The sequence below is a fragment of the Daucus carota genome, chromosome 5 (assembly GCF_001625215.2).
Source record: "Daucus carota subsp. sativus chromosome 5, DH1 v3.0, whole genome shotgun sequence".
NCBI classification, from domain to species: domain Eukaryota; kingdom Viridiplantae; phylum Streptophyta; class Magnoliopsida; order Apiales; family Apiaceae; genus Daucus; species Daucus carota.
In genome coordinates, this window is record NC_030385.2 from 37,691,234 (window position 1) to 37,716,902 (window position 25,669).

Genomic DNA, 25,669 nt, shown 5'->3' on the forward strand with positions numbered 1-25,669 from the left:
CATCTTCTTCCGTACTTAGTTTCGCTAGTGTCCATGATGAATGTTTGCAGTTCTTGGATGTTGGCGATGGAGGTGGTATAGCAGTGTATTAATTAGTGCGTGTAGATCACTCTGATTAACAAATGTTATTGCATGATTTTTGTTTTAGTTTTATAATTTTGGATATTGTTTGTTGTTAATAGTTTTAATTGTAGACATTAATATTAGTTATTTTTTGAATGACAAGTTGACTTTCTTTAAAAAAAAATTATCTTTGAAATTTGAATTTTCTCTTCATGTTTTAATTTGAATTTTTGTGTTTCAATTAGAAGATAATTTGATAAGATAATTGTTGTCTTTTAATTTGGTAATTACTGATTATTGTACCCAAATTTCATAATTCATGGGGACCATATATGATGGCTTTATTGTGCCTTAATGAGGTATTATTGCGCCATTAAGGGTTGATTTGTTGATTGGTGTATACCAAATTTATATGGGCAATGCCAGAGACCCCAAATTTTTATTCCAAAATTTGTTACCAAATGACGTGGCAAACAAGTGGCGAAATTTGATTGGGTGATTGATGAATCTGCAGGGGTGCCTCATTATTATGGGAATAAATGCAACCAATGAGATTTTGCCACGTCATTTGGGAAAAATTTTGGGGATAAATATTTGGGGTCCCTAGCATTTTCCAATTTATATAGTGTTAATAATGATAATTAGCTAAAATTGTGATATTTTTGCTTGTCAAGATTTTTTTTTATTTTTTAGTAGATATATTTTAGATCTTTTTTCAATTTTCAACTATATTTTCCTATTTATATTTTAAATTTTCTTAAATTAATAGTCGGTTATTTTGTTCAGATTAAAATTTTATTATGTATCTAACCAAAGAGATTTCACTATCTTTTTGGTGTAGATTTTTTTAATGATTTATTTTATATTAGTTTTTATATTACTTTCCTTATTCTTTAAAAAAATTATGTTATATTCATATCATTTAATGAGTTTGTTGACTCTTTTCGTCTTTAGTTTTATATAGTTTTATTATTCTATTGTCTATATGAACTTATTATGGTTTTATTTGTATTGTATTTTTCAGGGTACACGAGATGGAAGAAAGAACGATAGCGGGACCATTTATGGGTGTTTTCTTATCGAATATTAAATTTTATTGTCTAAGCGTCCCCGGTCATCTCTGCATGTTCGAAGGTTAGATGGTAAACTTTCTTGAACGAAAGGAACTCCTGAGAGCGACTATTGTATTATGATACAATTCATCATACGTGAAAGTATCTTGTGACAAAAAAAAAAAGTATTGTCTAGTTTTTTTGCTTTTGGGTATTTTGAGTTTCTGTGTCTTTGAAGTTGCAGGGCAAGGATTTAATCTCCCATTTATGATGTTTAATGCTATCGTTGTTTTATAAAAAAAAATAATTTGAAATTTGAATCTGATCTTGATTTCACATTTTTAGAAATTAAATTCAAATTAACCTTTTTCAGATTTGGAATTTAAATCTAGTTTTTGAGCGAGGAAGATAGGATGATTAAGAAAGCGACACCTTCAGTCGGCCAAAGCAAAAAAGAGAAATCGGGCCGACTAAACAATTGTATTTCCATCATTACATCATATAAAAATAAGATATATTTCTCGTCTTTTCTACACTTTGTCTGTGTAAAGTCATAGACCATTCCATAATTTAGTGGCATTTTATGTACATAGAAACTTGTCCACTTCCTCACTCCCATGGCCCCATCACCCATCACTCTGTATTCAATAACCGATAGGATAACCGGAGTGTACTTCGGATGGACTACGAGGTCGAGGATAGTTGATTTATATCGTCGGTATGATATTTTGTACTTCCTTTTTCATCTGGCGCTTTGGATTTGTGCCGGTCAAATGGATCAAAATTTAATTGAAATTTATTAATATTGAAAAAATAAAAAAATATGTCATTGGAAATAATTTTTAATCTATTTTAAGATGTACTCCCCTCCGTCCTACCAAATTCTTTAAAGTTTCTTTTTTTGGATGTTCCACCAATTTCTTTACATTACAAAACTTTTCTAAAATAGGTAATGGGTCCCATCACTTTCCCACTTTTTGTTCCCTTTCACACTACTTTTACTCCACTATCTCTATTTTTATATATTAAAAATCAATGGGTCCCACCATTTCACCCACTTTTCTTTCACTTTTCTACTATTTTATACATATTTCTTAACCTCCGTGCTCAAACCCAATGTAAACAATTGGGTGCGACGGAGGGAGTAATTTTTAGTTTTTTACATTAATGAAAGAGTGACTTATAATTTTTGTTCAAAACTTAGTCAATTTGACCAACAAAATTAGAAATATGACAATTAAAAAGGGACAGAGGGTGTATTTTATAAGTTATAAATATAAAAAAATTATTTAAACACAAAAAATAAAATTACTTTTATTTAAATAATTTTAAAATTATATATATTAAACGCTTATATTAAATTAAACCAAACTATCTTCCCGCTCCGCAAGTCGGTAATTTATTAACCCTGGATATAGGATATGATAACGACAAGTAGGACGCTGGTAAAACTTCTGTTTATGGTACCGACTCCATTATTTTTAATAAATAATGACTCTAAAGAAAAACATACCACTGTAATAAACATGAACATCACCGATCAACCAACTAATTATATTAGTCAAATTTTTAATCAAGATTAACGTAACGTGTGTCTAATGTTCATGTCTCTGTAGCAAGTTTAGTTGCCACTAATATATTAAAGTACATGCTAGCCCCGTCATTAAACTTAAGATGCGACCCTTCTGCTTAATTAATTGTTTAAAGCTCGCACCAAAGAGTGTGATTACACGTCTATTACCAGCAAATCCCAGCAGTAATCAAGAAGTATGGCCTAGTATTAAAAATTATATTAACATATAATTAATATTATTAAGACAAAATTTTAATAAAAAAATTCATCTATTTTTTAATCAAAAACTGTTAGTAATTTTTATTTAAGAAAACTAGTAAGTTACACGAAGTGCGCATGGTTCGTTTTCTAATTTACACTTGAGCTCATCATCCTAGAGAGGTGAAACAGTTGTCAATAAATTCATACTTAGTAATTTGTTGAACTGATTAAATTTTTAATTATTCAATTAATTATTGGAATTCAATTAATTTTTGATTAATTTATATTTCCTGGTTTTATTGATTAAATTTGATTTCTACCTTTTACGAGACTGAAATGTTTAACTTTAAACTAATTAATTAGCATAAATTTAATAATCTTGATTCTAAAAAATTTAATTAAATTTTTATTTGTGTATTACATCATGCAAAAAATCTAGAACAATCTTTACAGTCAACTAGGTAAATAGTGACCCTGACCAAGAAAAACGATGTAAATAGTGATCAGCACACGTCACAAATTATAAATGTTACTGAAAATGAAATTTAAAAGTAGATATATGTGAACAAAATAGGAAAGTTAATAATTATCATCATCATCTTGTTTGTATAGAATACAAAAACTTGTGATATAACAAACCATCAGTTTGTATCAAAAACGTGTACTCCAAGCGAATACACACTCAGTGTGTGTGAGAACCACTCCCCACACCTATTCAAACACGATCTCCCGTAAACCCCACTTGCTTAATTTTCCAATTTTCAGCTTTTTTTTAGGGGAGAGTGGTAAAAATCGAGTCTTTAATTCACGTGATCAGATGGGTTTTTAGGGTGTGATTTTGGGTTTGTGAATCAGTGATTCTTTGGGGGGTTTTAAAGATTTTGGTGGGATTTTGATGGGATTTTGGTGTGGTGAAAGAAGATATGAGAAAGTCTTTTAAAGATTCGTTGAAAGCTCTTGAAGCTGATATTCTGCATGCCAATACTCTGTATGTTTTTTGTTTTAGTATGTTTATGTTTATGTCAGTTGGCAATAAATTGTGCGAGTCTGGGGGTTTGTTGGTTTTTGTGATGTCAGTATTTTTTTATGGCTATCACTCTGTCACTCTTTGTGCGAGTGTGTGTGTGTGTGTGAGAGAGAGAGAGAGAGAGACAGAGGAGAGGAGAGGAAAGGAGAGAATTTTGGACCTTTTTAAATAAGAAACTGTGTCACTGTGTATGAGAGAGAGGGAGGGGGAGGGGGAGGGGGAGGGGGAGGGGGAGGAGGGAGGGGGGAAGCAGAACTATGGACCTTTTTTAATTAGTTATATAACTGTGATTGTTAATTTGTGGCTAGTTATTTCTGTTTGTGTTATGTGACTGAAAATTTTGGGTTGATTGCATTGTCTGGAATGATATGTGTTCCATTTTTTACCAGATCAACTGCAATGATTCGGCTCGATTGTCTCGACTGAAATTATTGATTCAATAATTATAGTTATGTTTAAATTTGTAGTTCATTGATCTTGTCTTATTTACATTAAGAAGCCTGATTATGTAGTTTCTGAATCCAGTAATGATTTACATTTTTTAAATTATGGATATGTATTCTGTTTGCAAGCATATGTAAGTTTATATACAGAGCTCTTGAAGAACCGTTATCTGTTTTTACCTAAGATTTTGAAATGCAGGGCTTCTGATTATCCTAAGGAGTATGATGGTGCCTGCCTGCAAATGAGATTGTCTTACAGTTCCTGTGCCCATATATTTCTCTTTCTTGTTCAATGGAGTGACTGTCACCTTGCTGGTGCACTTGGATTGCTCAGGATTCTAATTTATAAGGTTGTTTACTAGATTTATGCATCTATTATTCTGAGGATTATGATGTCTTCTGAAGAATATGATGTTTCATTGGTATGTGACAGGCATATGAGGGTGGCAAGACGTCTATGTATGTCCATGAGCGAAAAGCTAGTATAAGAGATTTTTATGGTCAGTAAGCCTTGGAAAAGGATATTAAAAATATTTGTATTATTTTTTGATGAGTTGTCACTCCACTTAAGAAGTGTCTGTGGATTGGTAGAATGTGGAACTCATACTTTTCTTTACTTTGAAAATTATTTTCTGATTTCTGCATTTTTTGTTTAAAACTTTATGCACAAAATTAGTAGCTTCAGTACTCATCTTTTCTCACCACGGATAGGTGTGATCTTCCCCTCCTTGTTGCAACTTCAAAGAGGGATCAGTGATATTGAAGATAGGAAACAGAAAGAGCTGTGTGCAACCAAGTATAAGCGAAGAGAGGAGTTGGACAAAGATAAGCTGAGTGAAATTGAAATAGAAAGGGAAGAGGAATGTGGCATTTGCATGGAGATGAACAGCAAGGTCGTGTTGCCCAGCTGCAATCACACTTTGTGTATAAAGTGCTATAGAGATTGGTAAGGAACTGTTCTACCAGTCCCTTGGGTGGTATGTGCATACATCGACATTTCTTGTACAAATTTTTGAGTTATGATCATTTGATGTGTAATGCTTTAGCAGTGAAAGGTGTGTAACTTTAAAAAAAAATGGGTATGCATGGAGTCATTTTTCCGTTTTGTGTTATCCACTGCCATCCTAAGATGGAGTCATTCAAAATCTCATCAACATGGTGACATTAGACTTTTATAGGACAACCTTATAACAACAGCAACATGACTAACCAGATTTTCAGTCTATACAATTTTTTCTTCTCTTTAGAAGGGCCGGGAGTTGTCACAGAAGCAGCTAGCAATATACAATCTCAGTCTACTTTTCTATTGAGTGGGTAATCCTGGGTATGTCAAAATTGGTCTGGTGTGGTTTGGATTGCCACCCGAGTCTTTAAATAAATATGTGTCCTGTAAACTCCTGGATTTGGAGCTATAGGGAGCTAGCTTTGATATCTTAAATTCCATGTTGCGAGATGTTAGTCCCTGATTCATAAAAATAATTTCAGTTCTAATGGTTTTTGTTTCCACCAACTAGTTATATCAAATTTGAGTTTCCAATTTGGCTAATGCTAGTCGGTAGAGTTATATTCCTGAGTTCTTGTGCACGAATGCTTGCTCCCTGCTAGGAACAGGCATATTCATATTACAATTTACACACCATTTCATCAGTCTTCTACAGGGTATATCTAATGTTAAGGTAAGGATATCTTGAGTATAGTGTAATTAATTGTTGCATCAAAACAGGGTGTACTTAGCATTACAGCCTTGTAGATAATAATTCTAGAATTTTGCCCTAAAATTTCTCTCATTTGCTGGTTACGTGAACAAACTTTTTCATGTCAAGAATACTGTATTTGTTTTCCTTTCTGCAGGCATTCTCGCTCTCAGTCATGTCCATTCTGTAGGGACAGTCTCAAGAGAGTAAAGTCGGGCGACCTTTGGATCTATACTGGCCCTTCTGACATTGTAGACTTGACTGCGATAGCAAGAGAAAGCATAAAGAGACTTATTATTTATATCAAGCAGTTGCCTGTAGTTGCTGAACCGACAGTAGTTCCGTATAATTCTCATTTCTGATCAGGGTTTCACACAAATGTTTTGTACATATACTGGATTGTCTTTTAGGATTCTATTTGCTTTATTTAAATACAATTAGGACCTATGCTGTAGTTGGACATGGTCACTAGTTTTAGATGATGTGCAGAGCCATGTCAGTGTGACAAATAGAATTATGAAAATACAAAGCATTCTTTTCTTCTTTCTCCTTATGTTTTTCTTGCCAAGTATATTCAACGCATTCATTCCTTAAATGCTTCAATCTCTTGTTGAATTTTGTTTAAGAGGAAATTCAGAATTTACTGGTATGCTATGAATCGCAAGATCGTTGTACTGAAAATTGCAACAATTATTGAGGTATATTTAATTGGGATTTTAAATAATTTTTTAATTTATGAAAATTGGGTGTATTCAACTCGATTTAAAAAATATATCAAGGTATACAACTAGGGTTTTAAATTATATTACAAAATCTGGTTGCATTCAATCAATTCATGAAATTTCTCAGGTGCTTAAATCCTAAAAAGTCTATATTGATTCTACGATTTTTTATCTAGAATCTGCGCGAAATTAAAATCAGATACAATACATTAAAATTCAAGAACTATATAAAATCCATGAACTCCCACGGAACAAATTAGCAAGCCTGGACAAATTTTCTATCTAATACTCCAGAGGGCGGACAGAGTCTGACATTTAAAGCTCCAATCACATATCCTTGGAGATGTTGATAACTTGCAAAAACTGCAGAACTGAAGCTAAATTGCTGCAGATGAGATGCTCATGATTATATATTACAGAACTGATGATATGAAGAGCATGGAGAAACTGGCATAAGCCAAAAAGACTATAAACCTACTTCGTAGAAAATACTGTGATTATGTTTATTACATTGGTCGGCCTTGACATGAAACAATAACTAGCATAAAGGAAAAGAAACACTGTATGAACATGTTCATTCCAATTTTGATTTAAACACAAGATGCCCTTTGGCTAAGGAATCCATAATTCAAAAGTAGCATATGGGTTTAGTCGTCATCTTCATCTTCGTCATCCTCTTCCTCAGCATCATCCTACACACGGGACAAAACTTGAGAATTAGTTTCACTCTTTTAGGTCATTACATATCTTGCTTTCTGGATAAGATAGCATGAGAACCAATCGGAGAAAAATACCATCAGCAAATCAATAGAACTGTCCTCAGTGAAATTAAAAAGGACAATGCATATACTATCATACTCTCTTAAAGAGTGCAAGTTTAATGTTTCGTGTATGGGACTACCTGTCCACTTTCTTCACCATCATCATGTATTTCAGATTCCTCGTCACCATCGTCAGTTGTGCTTTCCTGTTTTAAAATTTATATGAGCCAGCAGCAACCCAAAGCACTTAAATTAAACAAACTCTCGATCTGATAGTATTCTCCCACTGTTATAGATAGATGAAGTGGCTTACCTGCTTCTTATTGTACGCAGTTATAAGCTTTTGATACTCTCCCTTTCGTTTTGCTGCCTTCGCTTCATATGGTGCTTTTTCCTGCAAGAAGCAGAGACAGAAGCGAAATAAAGCTTCTTCCATCAATAGGCTTGCTACTAGGAGCACGTAACACAACGTATGTTTATAACCATTACATCCCCCTTAATTGGCAAAGACGTTTTTCCAGGTTTATGCCTAAGCTATGTATCTAAACTCAACTGTATTATATGATGGTTGATAAAAACGTTTCTCCTACATTAGTTTGTCTTCCTTACTTTTTTATAAAGTTGCAGAACACAGTTTTTAAATATAAAGAGTATTATCTGCTCTCAGCTTTTCTAACTATAGTACAGTTCTGAATGCATTCTTTAAAAGAATAACAACATATTCTATGTTCATCAATATAGCACTAGAAATCTCCTTAATGCATGCCTTACTCAAATCCATCCAATATAAACTTGAATAGAAATTTTGTAAGTGGTTTAGCAGAAGATCAATATAGTAATGTCTAATCATCCTACTCAATCAAGCCAGATAAGCACTAGAATGATAAGAATTAAAACTAATCTGTGTACTTACAGCTGCACTCAGTGACTTCCACTTCTCTCCACCAGCTTTTCCAACCTTCAATGAATTAGATGAATATAATTATACCGAAAGGAGATCTTTGGAAAGATTGCTAAGATCTACTTACTGCTGACACAGCCTTCACGGTAGGATTTTCCTTTTTGAATGTCTTCCTAAACTCCTCACTACAAAAACCACATGAAGAGAAACTTTAAAACACTCACTTCACATATAATTCAACTCCAATTTCAGGAATAACACATACAGAAAAACGAAAAAAGCACTTGGAGGCCTCTTTGGTTTGTTAGGGTCCTTGGCCAATTTATTCTTCTTGGCCTTGCTTCCGCTCTTATCTGCTTTCGCAACAGCCTTTCTCTTCCCAACTTTTCTGTTAGAACAGCACACAGTTTACCCATCAGAGATACGTCCCATTAACACGATACCAAATAACTCATACCCGCATAACAAACCTTACAAAATCAACATCAGGCAGCAACATAAAAGAACAACAAGACAACGACTTTTCAATTAATAATTATAACCAAAGAGCATTCTTTAAAAGAATAATTGAGCAAAACCCAAACTTCACAACCATTGTAGCACAAACGAACTATGAGCAAGAATATAAGATCATAATAAAGTGATTACTTGTCATCAACAGGCTTCAAGGTTTCCCTTGTAGCAGCTCCTTTACCCTTGGCAGTCTTCATACCAGTTTCTACTTGTATATGCTACACCTAACACAACTGAAAGACTAAAACAAATCAAATTAACCATCATCAAGCTTAATAAAAGTTCATATCATCACAAAATTATAATAAAAATATTACAAGCAACAATCAACTCAACAACAAAAGTCAACGCAGTCAGATTCAATAAACAAAATCATCAACAACAACAACAAAAAAAGCTATCCTATAATCTAATAAAAAAATCCTACATGAACCAAATTATCAAAATTATATTAAAAAACACATATAAACAGCTCTGACTTGACATATAAACTCAAAAGTAGTGCTTATATACCATAAAAACATGCTTAACTCCAAAGAATTTAGGACCAGAAGTTACAGAACAGTTATTACATGATTATAGAAAGTGATGTGCACTAACATGTATAAAGATATGTACATGTTTTCATACAGGTGGTGTTACATGGAGAAGAAACATACCCAGATGTAGAAAGATGGATCTAGATCAGAAATAAAACAAAGGGTGTAAACAGAATAATTATAAAATGATACTGAGCAAGTGGAGACTGAGAAAAAGAAAGCAAAGCCAGAAAGAAGAATCAAAGCGAGCGTGTGACAGACCACAAATGTAGTAAAATTTAGTTCCGGTTAAAAAATCAATTCGACCGTGTGACTTGCGTTGACTCTGTTTGTCCCGTCCAAGATACCGGAATCTCTTGTGTAAAATACTCCCTCTGTCCCTCTCATTTGTTTACAGTTACTATTTTGGGATGTCCCTCTCATTTCTTTACATTACCATAAATAGTAAGTTTTTCTCATCATTACACCCACTATCTTCCCACACTATCTCATATTTAACAATAAAAACTACTATTACACCCACTATTTTCCTCCACTATCTCAAATCTATTATTAAATATTGATGGGTCCCACCACTTTACTCACTTTTCATCTAACTTTACTCATTTTTCATACATTGTCTTGGTCTCCGTGTCCCCCTCCAATGTAAACAATTGAGGGGGACGGAGGGAGTAGAAAAATAGAGATGCACGAAACTCTCGGGACGGGTCGGATTCTAAAAAGACTTGGTTTTTTAATCAATATTATTGGGGTTTGATTTTAACCTGATCGGATTTTCGTAAAATAATTAAATCTGATTAAATTTTTTAAAAAATTAATATAATTGAATCAGATTTTTTTATCGGATCTCATCATATCGGGTCATATTTTATATGAAATATAGGATATATTGAAATCTTAAACTTGGTCATGACGAATCGCATTTTTAATTAAATTAGACTTTTTCTTGACCAAAATTAATTAGATTTTTTAATGTATGTTTTTTGTGCCCGGTTGTAGTAGCAACGAAATTATCGTTCAGAACGATAAATGAATTTAATAGAAATTTATTTTTATAGCTTATAAGGAATTTAATATTAAGATAAAAATGAACATGGTTTTATATGATTGATTATACATGAAAAAATTTAGATAATGTTTACTATTCTCTCACATTTTACTCTAAAGATATTTTTATTTACGGTTTTTTGAACCATCTCATTGTCTACAATTCTGAAAAAAAATACAATAATTTTCTTATTATTTGAACTTCGCCATTTCAAAATCCAACCTTATTCAAGAGTTACATTTAGATTTCGAGTTATATGATTCGCTCTTCTCTGGGTTTTAGTTCTCAGTACATGAAATTACACTAACACACAAGTACACGGGATACCAAATAAATACATATAGATCAATAATGAGCTCTGGACCAAAGATCAGTTCCTAGGTAGTTTCTTTCCTTTACCAAATCGGATTCCACAAATATGGGAGAAACTCTGCATAAAAACCAAACCAAACCAAACATATATATTTCCAAGAAAAACAGCAACGGAGAACTATATAATTTACTAATTTATTCTGAAGTGCTGGAATCAAACTATACACATATAGTTCTGTGTCCTTGGTTTCTTGTAAGGATAAGAGGAACCAGGCTGCATCTTCGTACAAGCTGGCGTGGTGGCCGTTTCATTGAGTAGAACAAGGCTCTCTGTTAAACTGTTGTCAAATGTGTATTCTGCTGCTGTCTACTGAGCTACACTGCATTGGTGAAGATCAGATCAAACCCATTTGTACAAGCTTCACTCGCCAGTTGAGGTCATATATGTTTCCATGAATGTCAATGCTCGAATGGTTAAACCAGCTGAAAGAGGAATAAATATATATTATATTTTATAATGTTTGTAATTATATTAAAAATTGATAACGTGTGTGTGTGTTTAAATGTTCAAATACATATATGTACAAGAGAAAAAAAGACAATCACCTGAGCACGTAACTGAGACGTAGATTCTTGGAGCACATTCTTCATTGTTTACTGCAAAAGATGTATAAATAAAAATTAAAAAACAGGATAAGTAATTGTATGGTAAAAATTTAAAAATCAAGTTAAAAATATTACAAATATTAATTAAAACATGTATTTTAAGTATAAAAAAATCATTTTAAATTGAATTCATTATTGTATACCGTGATAAGTTATGAATATATGCAAAATGAATTAAAGTTTCCTATCACGATCTCAAGGCAAGTCACACCAGGGTCAAAATTTAGTACGATTTTCGAAATTCAATCTTTAAAGATAGACCCAAAATATGAATATAGAACCAATAATTGAGATAAATATACTCAAAACAACTTGTATGAATCGAAACGTCAAGAAATTCAATTGAAAGTAAAATATTTCATATTGATAAGTTATAATTTTCTGGTCTAGACCAATAATAATATATCTTAAAAATGTTAATATATATATATATATATATATACACATATATACACACACATGTGTGTCTCATTACTCGTACATACAATATATATGCATGTGTATACTATTGTTTAAATATTCAACCTAAAAGATGCTTACCATTAAAGATCGAGATCCCCAAAATTATGCCGGGGACAATCAGGATATATTGACAAATCGATCAAAGATAATAAACTCGACACTCTAATTTTTAATTGAGAGCGTACTAATATTTTCAGATTTGATAAGGTCATGCTGGTTTCAGTTGAAAAATTTGGGTTCAAAATTCTTGCTAAATTTGATGCTCATAAAATTACTTTGATTAGGATGACTTCAAAAAGAGAGAAACAGGAAGGATGTGAGAAAAATTAAGAAAAGATTGGGACGATACAAGGTATGTGAGTAGCAGGGGAGAAAAGAGGATATGCGATATGTATATAAAAAGGAGATGAAAGGTTTTATAGGGGAGACCAAAATGATCTGGAAATGACGAGAAGTTTCTAGAGAAATCGAGAAGATATCAGAATGAAATAATAATATAAACAGATGTCTCGAAACTCTGTTTGGTTTTTTAATCATTACTATGGGGTTTGATTTTAACTTGACCGGATTTTCTTAAAACAATTAAATCTGATTAAGTTTTTTAAAAAAGTTAATATAATTGAATCAGATTTTTTTATCGGATCTCATTCTGTCGGGTCATATTTTATACAAAATATAAGATATATTGAAATCTTAAACTTGGTCAGGACGAATCGCATTTTTAATTAAATTAGACTTTTTCTTGACCAAAATTAATTAGATTTTCTGATGTATGTTTTTTTGTGCATCCCGGCTGTAGTAGCAACGAAATTGTCGTTTTCTGAACGATAAATGAATTTAATAGTAATTTATTTTTATAGCTTATGAAAAATTTAATATTAAAATAAAAATGAACCTGGTTTTATATGATTGATTATACATAAAAAAAATTAGATAATGTTTACTATTCTCTCACATTTTACTCTAAAGATATTTTTATTTATGGTTTTTTGAACCATCTCATTGTCTACAATTCCAAAAAAAAAAATTACTAACAATTTTTTTATTATTTGAACTTGGCCATTTCAAAATCCGACCTTATTTAAAAGTTACATTTACATTTCGAGTTACACGATTCCCTCTTCTCTGAGTTTTACCAAATAAGGGTCTGTTTGGGAGTGATGTTAAAAATTGTTGTGCTTTTAGAAAAAGTGCCGGTAAAATAAGTTCTGTTGTAGAAATCAGATGATTGTTTGGTAATTTTTTTGATATTTACTTATTTTGAGTTATAATATAAAAAAATAATGATTTTGGTGAGGTTTTATAATGAAATCTATAATAGCATTCTCCAAAAGCTGAAAAGCAGCTTTTAAAAGCATGGGAGAACATGCTTTTTCTAACGGCAGCTAAAAGCTGTGTTCCAGTTTTTCAGCAAAAAGCTACTGTTGTTGTCTGCAACAGCAACCCAAACAGTACCTAAATACATTTAGGTATCAATAATCAGCTTTGGACCAAAGATCAGTTCCTATTCTAGGTAGTTTCTTTCCTTTACCAAATCGGATTCCACAAATATGGGAGAAACTCGGCATAAAAACCAAACAAAACAAATATATTTCCAAGAAAAACAGCAACGGAGAAGTATATAATTTAATTTTTTCTGAAGTGCTGGAATTAAACCATACACATATAGTCCTGTGTCCTTGGTTTCTTGTAAGGATAAGAGGAACCAGGCTGCATCTTCGTACAAGCTGGCGTGGTGGTTTCATTGAGTAGAACAAGGCTCTCTGTTAAACCATTTATACGGGGACTTGCTCGATTCTTTACTACGTCTGATAGTCCCATTGGAGCTGTATATTCTAGTTCCGATTCATTTTCTACATCATAGAGGAAGTACTTAGCTAAGAACGGCTTACGTTTGACGAACCTCTTTAGCACAAGCTTGCCCATACTTATGAAACCCATATCAGAAAAATGACTGCTGCTGTTTTCTGCTTCGATAGTGAACTTCTTATCCCATGAAACAGAGTGGTCATTACCAGTTCTCAGAACCCACATTACCATATAAGAACCAAGGGACTTGCCCATCACAGCTACTGTTTTTTCGCAATATTCCTCCAGTTTAACAAAGAGATAGCCATCAGCATCAGGCAAATCTATCTGTCGCATTATCTCATGCCTCAAATCAAAGACAGCAACAACTTGATCGATCCCATTTTTTTTTGGATATTGTAGAAAATATGCACAACCATTTACTAACCTGGCTGGAAATGGCCTAATTGTATATTCACCATAAAAAATAGAACCAATATTGTTTTTAGCAATTCTTGATTTCTTCCACTGATCCGTGCTCAAGCTGTAGACATAAACATGATACAATGTGTTTAGATAAGGTACAACATTGATCACCTTGTAATCACCCCCATGGTAACCAAAACACAAGTAACAAGTATCAACGTACGGACGTTTTTCTTCGTTTTCTATTGGAGGAAGTTTCTTGCCTTTTTTGACAACCGGATTCCATAAAAATATGGGAGAGTCCGCCTTGAGTACCTTCTGAGGAAGCGACAAACAAACTAACCCATCACAAATTCCGTAATTCTCTAAACCATGTTCGGCTGAATCTTTACCAAACATGGAACGCATGTCGTGTGCATGCGACTCAAGAACGTGACTATATGTTTTGGAATCAACCAGAGTTGTCAAGTAGGGAAAATCATGATCAAGTGCAGGATTGGGGTCTCTCTGGTTCCAGAGTAGAAGGTATTTGTTTGGGTTCGAGGAGGCTTTGTTGTGGGCGAGATGGGATTCGATGAAGGAATGATCGCTGATGACTTGATTCCAGCTTTTGCAGACACTCCTCAGTAGCAAAAGACACTTCACGGGTAGTAGTATGAATATACTGCACCACAAGTGTTCTGGTATGTGTTGATTCCAGCTTGAAGCCATTGAATTCTTCCTAGCTGTTCGAAAAAGTTTTGAAAGATGTGGTGGCTGAATATAGTTATCGATGAGTCGCTAGGGTTGTGTGTTTTTCTAAATAAAACCAAACCAAACCAATGTGAGAGGGTTTGGACTTTGAAGATGGTATGATCTGGGCCCAAAAAAGGCTCAGGAAATATAGTGAGCTGACACATTTACCTAAAACGGGAATTATTCCAGCCCTTTGCGTGCGGGTAAATTATTAAAATTTTCATTAAGATGAGGTTGGAAAATAAATTAAACCAATATTAATATTAGATTTTAATCTTATTTAACATGTTATGTATATTTACGGGTACTGCATTATTAAAAATTAATTATTTGCAATACAACTTTAAAAATCTTATATCTTACCAACACTTTTACATTTATTTTTGAATATTACCAATATGATGTACATTAGGTGAACGTTTGATTGATGTCGATATTAATTTTTTACATAATAAGTCAAAATAACATATATGTAGTACCTTAGATAGATACGAATGGATCGTATCCGACTTATAATTTTTAAATAATGATAGTCCAAATTTAAGAGTAATATTAGAAGAATTGACTACATTAAAGAATTGTTATTTTTCCGGTCCCAAAAAAATGTTAAATTATTTTTATATTTTCAAACACTTTTTAAAAAAATAGGGTATTATGCCCGCGCTACGCGTGCTAAGACACATAAAAATATTATAAATCTAATAAAACATGCGAAATTAACTAAATAATGATTTGTTCAAAAAAATAATTCAAAAAATTCTCAATTCTCAAACCCGAAGAATTTTTAAATGCTTTCGTTACTATCAAATTCTTGAAAAATCATAATTAAAAATTACGTAAATAATGCTGACAAAAAAAACTTCTCACTTGAAAAAATGTGACGAATCAGTAAATATCTTATTTGTCTCGCATACCGATACTACACGTTCTAAAACTCTGGAATTTATTGATACACAAAGCAATATAATAACAAAAATATTAACAGTTTACATGTCAGGACTAAAGTATACAAAAAATGATTAGGCTAATGATTATATTGTATGTATGATTTTTCAAGTCTCTAACTATAATTAAAAAAATAAGACACATCCGATTAACATTTATGTAATATCTACGCTTTCCACGATTTTCATAACTTCATTCTAAAAAACATACGTATAACACGCAAAATGTCATAACTGATTACTATTATATTTATAAATTTATAAAATATATGTGACAAAAAAATAATTTGTGTTATTTTTTTCTCTTATTCAAAACATGAAGATTTATTGCTCAAAGATCCAGAAGTTTCAATATGTTACAACTTAATAAATCTTGCTCTCATTTGTGTTCTTTTTAACTTCTTGCTCTATGAATGATGTTCGTTATTTTAAAGGGAACTAACGCATCTCAAATAATGTTGTAATAACACAAAATATAATCTTTAATAAAGAAGCGCAAAAACAAATATCTAACAAACACTTGTATCCTTGAGCAACATGGATTTACATATATTGCAACAAATTTTGCTTATTAAAATATGTAAAATAGGGTAAATATAACATTTAATCAATGCCAATAGTCTTACTAAATTAAATATAATAAACATAATAAAACCTCCGAATATGCTTTATAATCAATATACTTATAATATAAAGGAGAAGCGAGGGGCGTGTAGGTGGCGCCTCTCACATCGCTCCGTTCTATTTTTCTAATTTTCTGAAATTTTTAGATGAAAAATATCAAAAATTAGTAATATCTTTTTTAGTTTCGGATATATTAGAAGCAAGTTTTGGAATCTGATTTTGTTTCAGATTATTTATGAAATACAGTAGGTTGAAATTTTAATCTGATTTTGTTTTCATATAAAGAAGAAGCGAGGGGCGTGTAAGTGGCGGCTATCACATCACTCCATTCTATTTTTATATTTTTCTGGAATTTTCGGATGAAAAATATCAAAAATTAGAACTACCTTCTTTAGTTTAGGATATATTAGAAGCAAGTTTCAGAATCTGATTTTGTTCCAGATTATTTATGGAATATAGCATCTTGAAAGTTTTAATCTGATTTTGTTTCAGATTATTTAATTATGGGAAAGAGTAGCACACAGGTATCCCTGCACCTATGAATACCCCTTTAGTACTATCTCTCAATACCACAATCCTACCTTTCTCTGGTGATATTTCTCTTGCTCGATTTCTAACTCGGTGGTGCCGTCCTTCTCAACGATAAGTGAAGGCTGTTCATAATGGTATATATTAAAAAAAATAAATCCAAACACGGGGGAAGATCTAGTTTTCACATGATTTTGATAGATGATATCAATAAATTAACTATTAGTGATGTATTTTTGTTGGTTATTCTTTTATAATATTTGTTTCGTTAATCGGACATGTTTGTTGTTGTTAATTTTTATATGATTTACTTTGTACAGAGGAAAAAATTATTCATGCATTATCTGGTTGCTCCGCTCAAGCAACTTTTAAGTGAAGACTGTTCATACAATATTAAAAAATAAAAGCTGTTACAAGGGGTAGTTATAGACCGCTATGTTAAGGATTTAAGTTAGATGGTTTTGTGCACAATCAATCGAAAAAATTGGAGGAAGGTGACAATGTAAGAACATGATTAGTTTTAAAAAAAACATAAATAAAATTAAGATTCGTCGTACTTTAAATTGTTAATTACGTGTAAAAATATATATTTATTTTTTCATAGTCCAATTTTGCAATTTTATAAATCAGTATTGGTATTACATCAAGATTTTTATAATATAAAATTTATTTTATCCTATGAATATTAATTTTTAATCATTAATATACTTTTTATAGACAGCCACAAAACTATTGCATCCTACATATATTAATATTAAATCATTAATATAATTTTTATAGACCGCCGCAACGCGCGGTTTCTCAACTAGTTATTATTAAAAGGAAAATGCAACTCAATGTTAATATGTAACATGGATTCTTTTATTATATTTAATATGAGTAAGACGAAATTTACTTCAGTAGTGATCTATATAATTTATGTGGTGCTACGTTCACAAATATACGCATACGCCAATATGTATATATAGCACAATTTAGTGCTCTCGCCAATATTAATATATGTACATATGTACATATTTTTTACACAGCTGATGTTACATGGAGAAGAAACATACCCAAATGTAGAAAGATAAATCTAGATCAGAAATAAAGGGTGTAAACAGAATAAATTAGAAAGTGATACGAAGCAAGTGGAGACCGAGAAAAAGAAAGCAAAGCCAGAAAGAAAATCAAAGCGAGCAAATTTATTCGACCGTGTGACGCGTTGATTCTATTTGTTCCGTCCAAGATACTGGAATCTACTTGTAAAATAGAGATGCACGAAACTCTCGGGACGGGTAACACCTCTGGTTTAGGTGTGATCCTCCGTAGGTTCAATGGGGAACTGATTTCGTGCGCAGCAGGCTCGATTAGGAGGTTATGATCCCCTCTGGGAAACCAACTGTGGGCTATATTTAGTGGAATGCATCGGGCTTATCTTGGGGACTCTCGCCGTGTTATCATAGAAACTGACAATATCGAGGCATTTGGAGCAATCAAATTCCCCAACGCAAATGCCCCAACTGAAGTCTCTAGTATTGTTCAACAAATCTTGGTGCTGAAGAATAGCCAGACATGGAACTGTGCTATTTGCTTTGTTTATGCTAGCTAGCCGAAACAAAGTAGCCACTTACCTTGCTCTTCTTGGTGCTGAGCTTTTCACAAGGGTGTTCCTCTTCACTGAGCCTCTTGGGCGTGCAGCCGAGCTGATGGACCTCGATATTGGTCTAGGGCCTCATGATCCGGAGTTCTTGGAGGCTGAAATGGCAGAAGATGAGTTGGAACAACTGGAGGTCGTCATGGCAAATGTGGATGATGGCCCTTTGGTGCTGGGTTTGGCTGCAACTTTTCTGGGGGTGGCTGGCTTCCAGCTCGCACCTCCGGTGCCTGAAAACCAGGAGCCTGACATTCAAGATGTGGCATACGAGGATGACCTCGATGTTGTAGATGGTGCAGTAATTATGCAAGCGTAATTTCAGTGCAGTACATGGAGCAGTGCTTTTTGCTATATGCACTGTCTTATTCTATTGTGTACCTTTTGCTCGGCGTAGTATTCTATTTGAGCTTTTAGCAGCTCTTCCTAGCTAGTAGTTTCCCCAGTAGCTCCTTGTTTTTGTTCTGTTTCATGATATAAGCTGGAGATATGGGTGGCTTCGGCCGGTGTTTCTTTTGTATCTCCTCTTTAGAGGAGTTTCTTATATTAATGAAATTGCATTCAAAAAAAAAAAAACTCTCGGGACGGGTTTTAAACGGATTCTAAAAAGATTTGTTTTTTAGACAATATTATGGGTTTTGATTTTCACCCGACCAGATTTCGTAAATAATTAAGCCTGATTAAGTTTCTTAAAAATGGTTTTAAGAAACGTAAAAATAATCGAATCAGATTTTTACATCGGATTTTATCATATTGAGTCGTATTTTATACAAAATATAGAATATATTGAAACCTCAAATTTGGAGACCCTACCGGATTTTAATCGGATTGAACTTTTTCCGGACAAGAATGAATTAGATTTTTCGATCTAGGTTTATGCGCATCTATGAATCTACGCGGTTGTATTAGCAACAAAGTCATCTTTTTGCAAATGAGAAATGAATTTAATAAAAAAAGTTTTATAAATTGTGGAAAATATTTAAATAGAAAGGAACTTGATTTTATATAATTATACATTAAAAAAATTAGATAATGTTGGTATTCTCTCGCATTTTACTCAAAATATTTTTATTTACGATTTTTTGAAACATCTCATTTGTTTCCATTTCTGAAAAAATAAAACAATTTTCTTATTATTCGAACTGGGCCATTTCAAAATCAGAGCTCATTTTAAAATATTTTTTTTAAAATACTAAAACTAAAAGTATTACATAACTGTTGTGCATATATATAAAGTCGGTCTAAGAAAATCACATCAATTTGTTGTGATAATATAATACAAACAAATATAAGATCTTCCTTATATGTTGAAACAAATCATTTTCTGAACTTATATTTATTGTTTAATTTATATAATTACAAATTTGCAATCTATTACATATGTATTTTAAATATTGTGTTTTGACGCGGCTATTAAATCTGTTTTTTATAACCTCAAGTTCGTCGAATGATACACTTTAAAACTGTTGTCAAATGTGTATTATGCTGCTGTCTGCTGAGCTACACTGCATTGGTGAAGATCAGATCAAACCCATTTGTACAAGCTTCACTCGCCAATTGAGGTCATATACGATCTCATGAATGTCAATGCTCGAATGGTTAAACCAGCTGAAAGAGGAATAAATATATATTATATTTTATAGTGTTTGTAATTATATTGAAAATTGATAATGTGTGTGTGTATAAATGTTCAAATACATATATGTACAAGAGAAAAAAAGACAATCACCTGAGCACGTAACTGAGACGTAGATTCTTGGAGCACATTCTTCATTGTTTACCGCAAAAGATGTATAAATTAAAATTAAAAAATAGGACAAGTAATTGAATGGTAAAAATTTAAAGATCAAGTTAAAAATATTACAAATATTAATTAAAACATGTATTTTAAGTATAAAAAATGATTTTAAATTGAATTAATTATTGTATACCGTGATAAGTTATGAATATATGCAAATGAATTAAAGTTTTCTATCACGATCTCAAGGCAAGTCACAACAGGGTCAAAATTTAGTACGATTTTCGAAATTCAATCTTTAAAGATAGACCCAATATATGAATATAGAACCAATAATTGAGATAAATATACTCAAAACAACTTGTATGAATCGAAACGTCACGAAACTCAATTGAAAATAAAATATTTCATATTAATAAGTTAAAATTTTCAGGTCTAGACCAATAATAATATATCTTAAAAATGTTAATATATATATATATATACACACACACATACAGACACACACGTGTGTGTCTCATTACTCGTACATACAATATATATGCATGTGTATACTATTGTTTAAATATTCAACCTAAAAGATGCTTACCATTAAAGATCGAGATCCCCAAAATTATGCCGGGACAATCAGGATATATTGACAAATCGATCAAAGATAATAGACTCGACACTCTAATTTTTAATTGAGAGCGTACTAATATTTTCAGATTTGATAAGATCATGCTGGTTTCAGTTGAAAATTTTGGGTTCAAAATTCTTGCTAAATTTGATGCTCATAAAATTACTTTGATTAGAATGACTTCAAAAAGAGAGAAACAGGAAGGATGTGAGAAAAGTTAAGAAAAGATTGGGACGATACAAGGTATGTGAGTAGCAGGGGATAAAAGAGGATATGCGATATGTATATAAAAAGGAGATGAAAGGTTTTACAGGGGAGACCAAAATGGTCTGGAAATGACGAGAAGTTTCTAGAGAAATCGAGAAGATATCATAATAAAATAATAATATAAACAGATGTCTCGAAACTCTGTTTGGTTTTTTAATCAATACTATGGGGTTTGATTTTAATCTGACCGGATTTTCGTAAAATAATTAAATCTGATTAAGTATTCTAAAAAAGTTAATATAATTGAATCAGATTTTTTTATCGGATCTCATTCTGTCGGGTCATATTTTATACGAAATATAGGATATACTGAAATCTTAAACTTGGTCAGGACGAATCGCATTTTTAATTAAATTAGACTTTTTATTGACCAAAATTAATTAGATTTTCTGATGTATGTTTTTTGTGCATCCCGGCTGTAGTAGCAACAAAATTATCGTTTTCTGAACGATAGATGAATTTAATAGGAATTTATTTTTATAGCTTATGAAAAATCTAATATTAAAATAAAAATGAACCTAGTTTTATATGATTGATTATACATAAAATTATCAGATAATGTTTACTATTCTCTCACATTTTACTCTAAAAATATTTTTATTTATGGTTTTTTGAACCATCTCATTGTCTACAATTCTAAAAAAAAAATACTAACAATTTTTTTATTATTTGAACTTGGCCATTTCAAAATCCGACCTTATTTAAGAGTTACATTTACGTTTCGAGTTATATGATTCCCTCTACTCTGAGTTTTACCAAATAAGGGTCTGTTTGGGAGTGCTGTTAAAAATTGCGGTGCTGTCAGAAAAAGTGCTGGTAAAATAAGTTCTGTTGTAGAAATCAGATAACTGTTTGGTAATTTTTTTGATATTTACTTATTTTGAGTTATAATATAAAAAAAATAATGATTTTGGTGAGGTTTTATAATGAAATCTATAATAGCATTCTCCAAAAGCTGAAAAGCAGCTTTTAAAAGAATGGGAGAACATGTTTTTTCTAACTTTTCCAGTTTTTCACCTGCTTTTCAGCAAAAAGCTGATGTTGCTGTCTGCAACAGCAACCCAAACAGTACATTTACAGATCAATAATGAGCTCTGGACCAAAGATCAGTTCCTATTCTAGGTAGTTTCTTTCCTTTACCAAATCGGATTCCACAGATATGGGAGAAACTCTGCATAATTAAAATCCAAACCAAACAAAAATATTTCCAAGAAAAACAGCAACGGAGAAGTATATAATTTAATTTATTCTAAAGTGCTGGAATCAAACCATCCACATATAGTTCTGTGTCCTTGGTTTCTTGTAAGGCTGAAAAGCAGCTTTTAAAAGAATGGGAGAACATGTTTTTTCTAACTTTTCCAGTTTTTCACCTGCTTTTCAGCAAAAAGCTGATGTTGCTGTCTGCAACAGCAACCCAAACAGTACATTTACAGATCAATAATGAGCTCTGGACCAAAGATCAGTTCCTATTCTAGGTAGTTTCTTTCCTTTACCAAATCGGATTCCACAGATATGGGAGAAACTCTGCATAATTAAAATCCAAACCAAACAAAAATATTTCCAAGAAAAACAGCAACGGAGAAGTATATAATTTAATTTATTTTAAAGTGCTGGAATCAAACCATCCACATATAGTTCTGTGTCCTTGGTTTCTTGTAAGGATATATAAGAGGAACCAGGCTGCATCTTCGTACAAGTTTCTTGCCTTTTTTGACAACCGGATTCCATAAAAATTTGGGAGAGTCCGCCTTGAGCACCTTCTGAGGAAGCGACAAACCAACTAACCCATCACAAATTCCGTAATTCTATAAACCATGTTCGGCTGAATCTTTACCAAACATGGAACGCATGTCGTGTGCATGCGACTCGAGAACGTGACTATATGTTTTGGAATCAACCAGAGTTGTCAAGTAGGGAAAATCATGATCAAGTGCAGGATTGGGGTCTCTCTGGTTCCAGAGTAGAAGGTATTTGTTTGGGTTCGAGGAGGCTTTGTTGTGGGCGAGATGGGATTCGATGAAGGAATGATCGCTGATGACTTGATTCCAGCTTTTGCAGACACTCCTCAGTAGCAAAAGACACTTCACGGGTAGTAGTATGAATATACTGCACCACAAGTGTTCTGGTATGTGTTGCTTCCAGCTTGAAGCCATTGAATTCTTTCTAGCTGTTCCAAAAAGTTTTGGAAGACGCTGAATATAGTTATCGATGAGTAGCTAGGGTTTCATGTTTTTTTAAATAAAACCAAACCAAACCCAATGTGAGAGAGTTTGGACTTTGGAGATAGTATGATCTGGGCCCAAAAAAGTTTTTTTTTTTTTTTTTTACAAATGCAAGAAGATTTCATTAACTCGAATATAATACAGTCGGGACAAACCCCCAACTGTCGATACAACCAGGTGGTAAAACAAATAGCATGCTAAAAACAATTAGATGATTTGTTTCCTGATCGTTTAACAGATAGAATTCAATAATTCTTGAAGCTAAGAACGAAATCAAAGACATCCCAAGCGATCCAAATTGCACCAAAATTTCTGGAAACAGTAACATCGCAATTGACCATATCACGGCCCAAAAAAGTTTTAGGAAATATAGGAAGCTGACACATTTACATAAAACTAGGGAATTATTCCCCGCCGGTAAATTATTAAAATCATCAATATAATCAATCATCACTCAATATACTTATATAAAGGAGAAGCGAGGGGCGTGTAGGTGGCGCCTTGAAAGTTTTAATCTGATTTTGTTTCAGATTATTTGATTATGGGAAAGACAGATTATTTATGGAATATAGTAACTTGAAAGTTTTAATATGATTTTGTTTCAGATTATTTAATTATGGGAAAGATTAGCACACAAGTCTCTCTGCACCTATAAATACCCCTATAAACGGTAGGGTTTTGGATCATCTAAACACAACTTCCTCTCTCTCAATATCTCTCAATATCTTTGGTGATAGCTCTCTTGCTCGATTTTTAAAGGAGAAGCGAGAGGCGTGTAGGTGGCGCCTCTCACATCGCTCCGTTCTCTCTTGTGAGAGTTCTCTTGCTCGATTTCTAACTCAGAGTCGGTGGTGCCGTTCTTCTTCAACGATAAGTGAAGGCTGTTTATACGGTATTAAAAACAAATATTAATATTAAATCATTAATATAATTTTTTATAGGCAGCCGCAACGCGCGGCTTCTCAACTAGTCAATATACTTATATAAAGGAGAAGCGAAGGGCGTGTAGGTGGCGCCTCTCACATCGCTCCGTTCTATTTTTCCAATTTTCTGGATTTTTCAGATGAAAAATATCAAAAATTATGCGGGCGTTTCTAGAATTGCTCGATTCAGTCTTTTAATTTTTCTTAAATTTTGGAGAGAAAATATAGTTATAATTCAAAAAATCATGTTCAAGAATTCTAAAGGTAATACAATTCTTTTCTTATTGATATTGAATTCTAAATGTAACTCTAGAATCTAGAAGAGGGGTTCTTAATTTTTTTATTTAGGAATCATAAAGATAATATAATTCTTATTTTTTTTATACATTAATATACAAATTATTAAAGAAGTACAATTCTTATTTTCAAAAATTATAGAATTTATAGTTTTATTTTATCAAATTTAAAAACAAAATTTACAGTTTTATTTTATTAATTTTTCAAAATTGATCACATAAATTTGTATTAAACGTGTATAAAAAATCAATTTTTTACGGGGCTGGCCGCATGAACTGATCAGGAGACATAAGTTTCTTTCACCACCTATTTCTACTCTGCTTCTAATCTCTGGATGGCTATAACTTGCTCTGACTTGGCACCGGAGATCATGATCGTGTGCTACAGATTTCTCAACATTATACAACACGCGTAAGTTTTCTACTCATTATCTTCCTTATGTTGATTGCAGTAGAGCTATCTATCTCCTTTTTTCCTGTGATATGGTAACTTGGCTATGCTTCTGCCTGGAAGTTTGCAGTGCCAATTTCTGTATATTTGAGTATACAGCTACATTGTGTGTCTGGGGTAGCTTACATAGATTTTTGTGGTTTGAATCAATGTCCAGGCGAGTGTCCAATGTGTTTGTGTAAGATTAACAAAATAAAGTGTATGACTTCAACCATTCTAAAAAACCAATCATCACACTAAACCTTGAAAGATTTCTGGCAGGAGAAGAAGGCGCCAAAGCCAAAGTTTTCGTCAACACAATCGTAGCTACTGTGTTTTACAATTCCGCAACCAACACTCGAAGATATATATATATATATATATATATATATATATATATATATATATATATAGAGAGAGAGAGAGAGAGAGAGAGAGAGAGAGAGAGAGGGGGGTTACATGGAGTACTTTAAAAAGGGAGTATTTGGAGTCCCTTAGATTAGCCATTGGATCAGATTC

General features: G+C 32.4%; 3 protein-coding genes across 5 annotated transcripts; 1 reads left to right on the forward strand and 2 right to left on the reverse strand.

Moving 5' to 3' along the window:
- The first annotated feature begins 3,538 nt into the window (after positions 1-3,538).
- On the forward strand, positions 3,539-6,606 carry LOC108223071 (E3 ubiquitin-protein ligase AIRP2). 2 transcript variants are annotated; one of them, XM_017397133.2, is made up of 5 exons: positions 3,539-3,877; positions 4,559-4,709; positions 4,793-4,859; positions 5,071-5,305; positions 6,211-6,606. In XM_017397133.2, the coding sequence occupies exons 1-5, from the start codon at positions 3,813-3,815 to the stop codon at positions 6,413-6,415; spliced, it is 723 nt and encodes a 240-aa protein (XP_017252622.1). In that variant the 5' UTR covers positions 3,539-3,812; the 3' UTR covers positions 6,416-6,606. The 2 variants fall into 2 exon arrangements, with proteins under 2 accessions (XP_017252622.1, XP_017252623.1); XM_017397134.2 differs by having other exon boundaries at positions 3,738-3,877; positions 4,578-4,709.
- A 608-nt stretch (positions 6,607-7,214) lies between these two features.
- LOC108220378 (high mobility group B protein 1) lies at positions 7,215-9,779 on the reverse strand. Of its 2 annotated transcripts, none has more exons than XM_017394127.2 (8): positions 9,610-9,779; positions 9,086-9,183; positions 8,703-8,825; positions 8,565-8,622; positions 8,450-8,494; positions 7,850-7,930; positions 7,677-7,742; positions 7,215-7,467 (listed from the first exon to the last, which is right to left on the reverse strand). In XM_017394127.2, exons 2-8 carry the CDS (start codon positions 9,145-9,147, stop codon positions 7,423-7,425), a joined length of 480 nt encoding a protein of 159 aa, XP_017249616.1. In that variant the 5' UTR covers positions 9,148-9,183; positions 9,610-9,779; the 3' UTR covers positions 7,215-7,422. The 2 variants fall into 2 exon arrangements, with proteins under 2 accessions (XP_017249616.1, XP_017249617.1); XM_017394128.2 differs by having other exon boundaries at positions 9,086-9,191; positions 9,610-9,751.
- A 3,848-nt stretch (positions 9,780-13,627) lies between these two features.
- Positions 13,628-14,902, reverse strand: LOC108221716 (F-box protein CPR1). The gene has a single exon (XM_017395576.1). It carries the CDS (start codon positions 14,900-14,902, stop codon positions 13,628-13,630), a length of 1,275 nt encoding a protein of 424 aa, XP_017251065.1.
- Positions 14,903-25,669: the final 10,767 nt, after the last annotated feature.

Excerpts from the sequence above, each read along its gene's own strand:
- LOC108223071 (XM_017397133.2), top strand. The coding sequence starts at position 3,813 with ATGAGAAAGTCTTTTAAAGATTCGTTGAAAGCTCTTGAAGCTGATATT. Across the intron at positions 4,860-5,070 it reads TAGTATAAGAGATTTTTATG|GTGTGATCTTCCCCTCCTTG; the intron begins GTCAGTAAGCCT and ends CACCACGGATAG. Across the intron at positions 5,306-6,210 it reads ATAAAGTGCTATAGAGATTG|GCATTCTCGCTCTCAGTCAT; the intron begins GTAAGGAACTGT and ends TCCTTTCTGCAG.
- LOC108220378 (XM_017394127.2), bottom strand. The coding sequence starts at position 9,147 with ATGAAGACTGCCAAGGGTAAAGGAGCTGCTACAAGGGAAACCTTGAAG. Across the intron at positions 8,495-8,564 it reads CCGTGAAGGCTGTGTCAGCA|GTTGGAAAAGCTGGTGGAGA; the intron begins GTAAGTAGATCT and ends AATTCATTGAAG. Across the intron at positions 7,743-7,849 it reads CTGCGTACAATAAGAAGCAG|GAAAGCACAACTGACGATGG; the intron begins GTAAGCCACTTC and ends ATTTTAAAACAG.
- LOC108221716 (XM_017395576.1), bottom strand. The coding sequence starts at position 14,902 with ATGGCTTCAAGCTGGAATCAACACATACCAGAACACTTGTGGTGCAGT.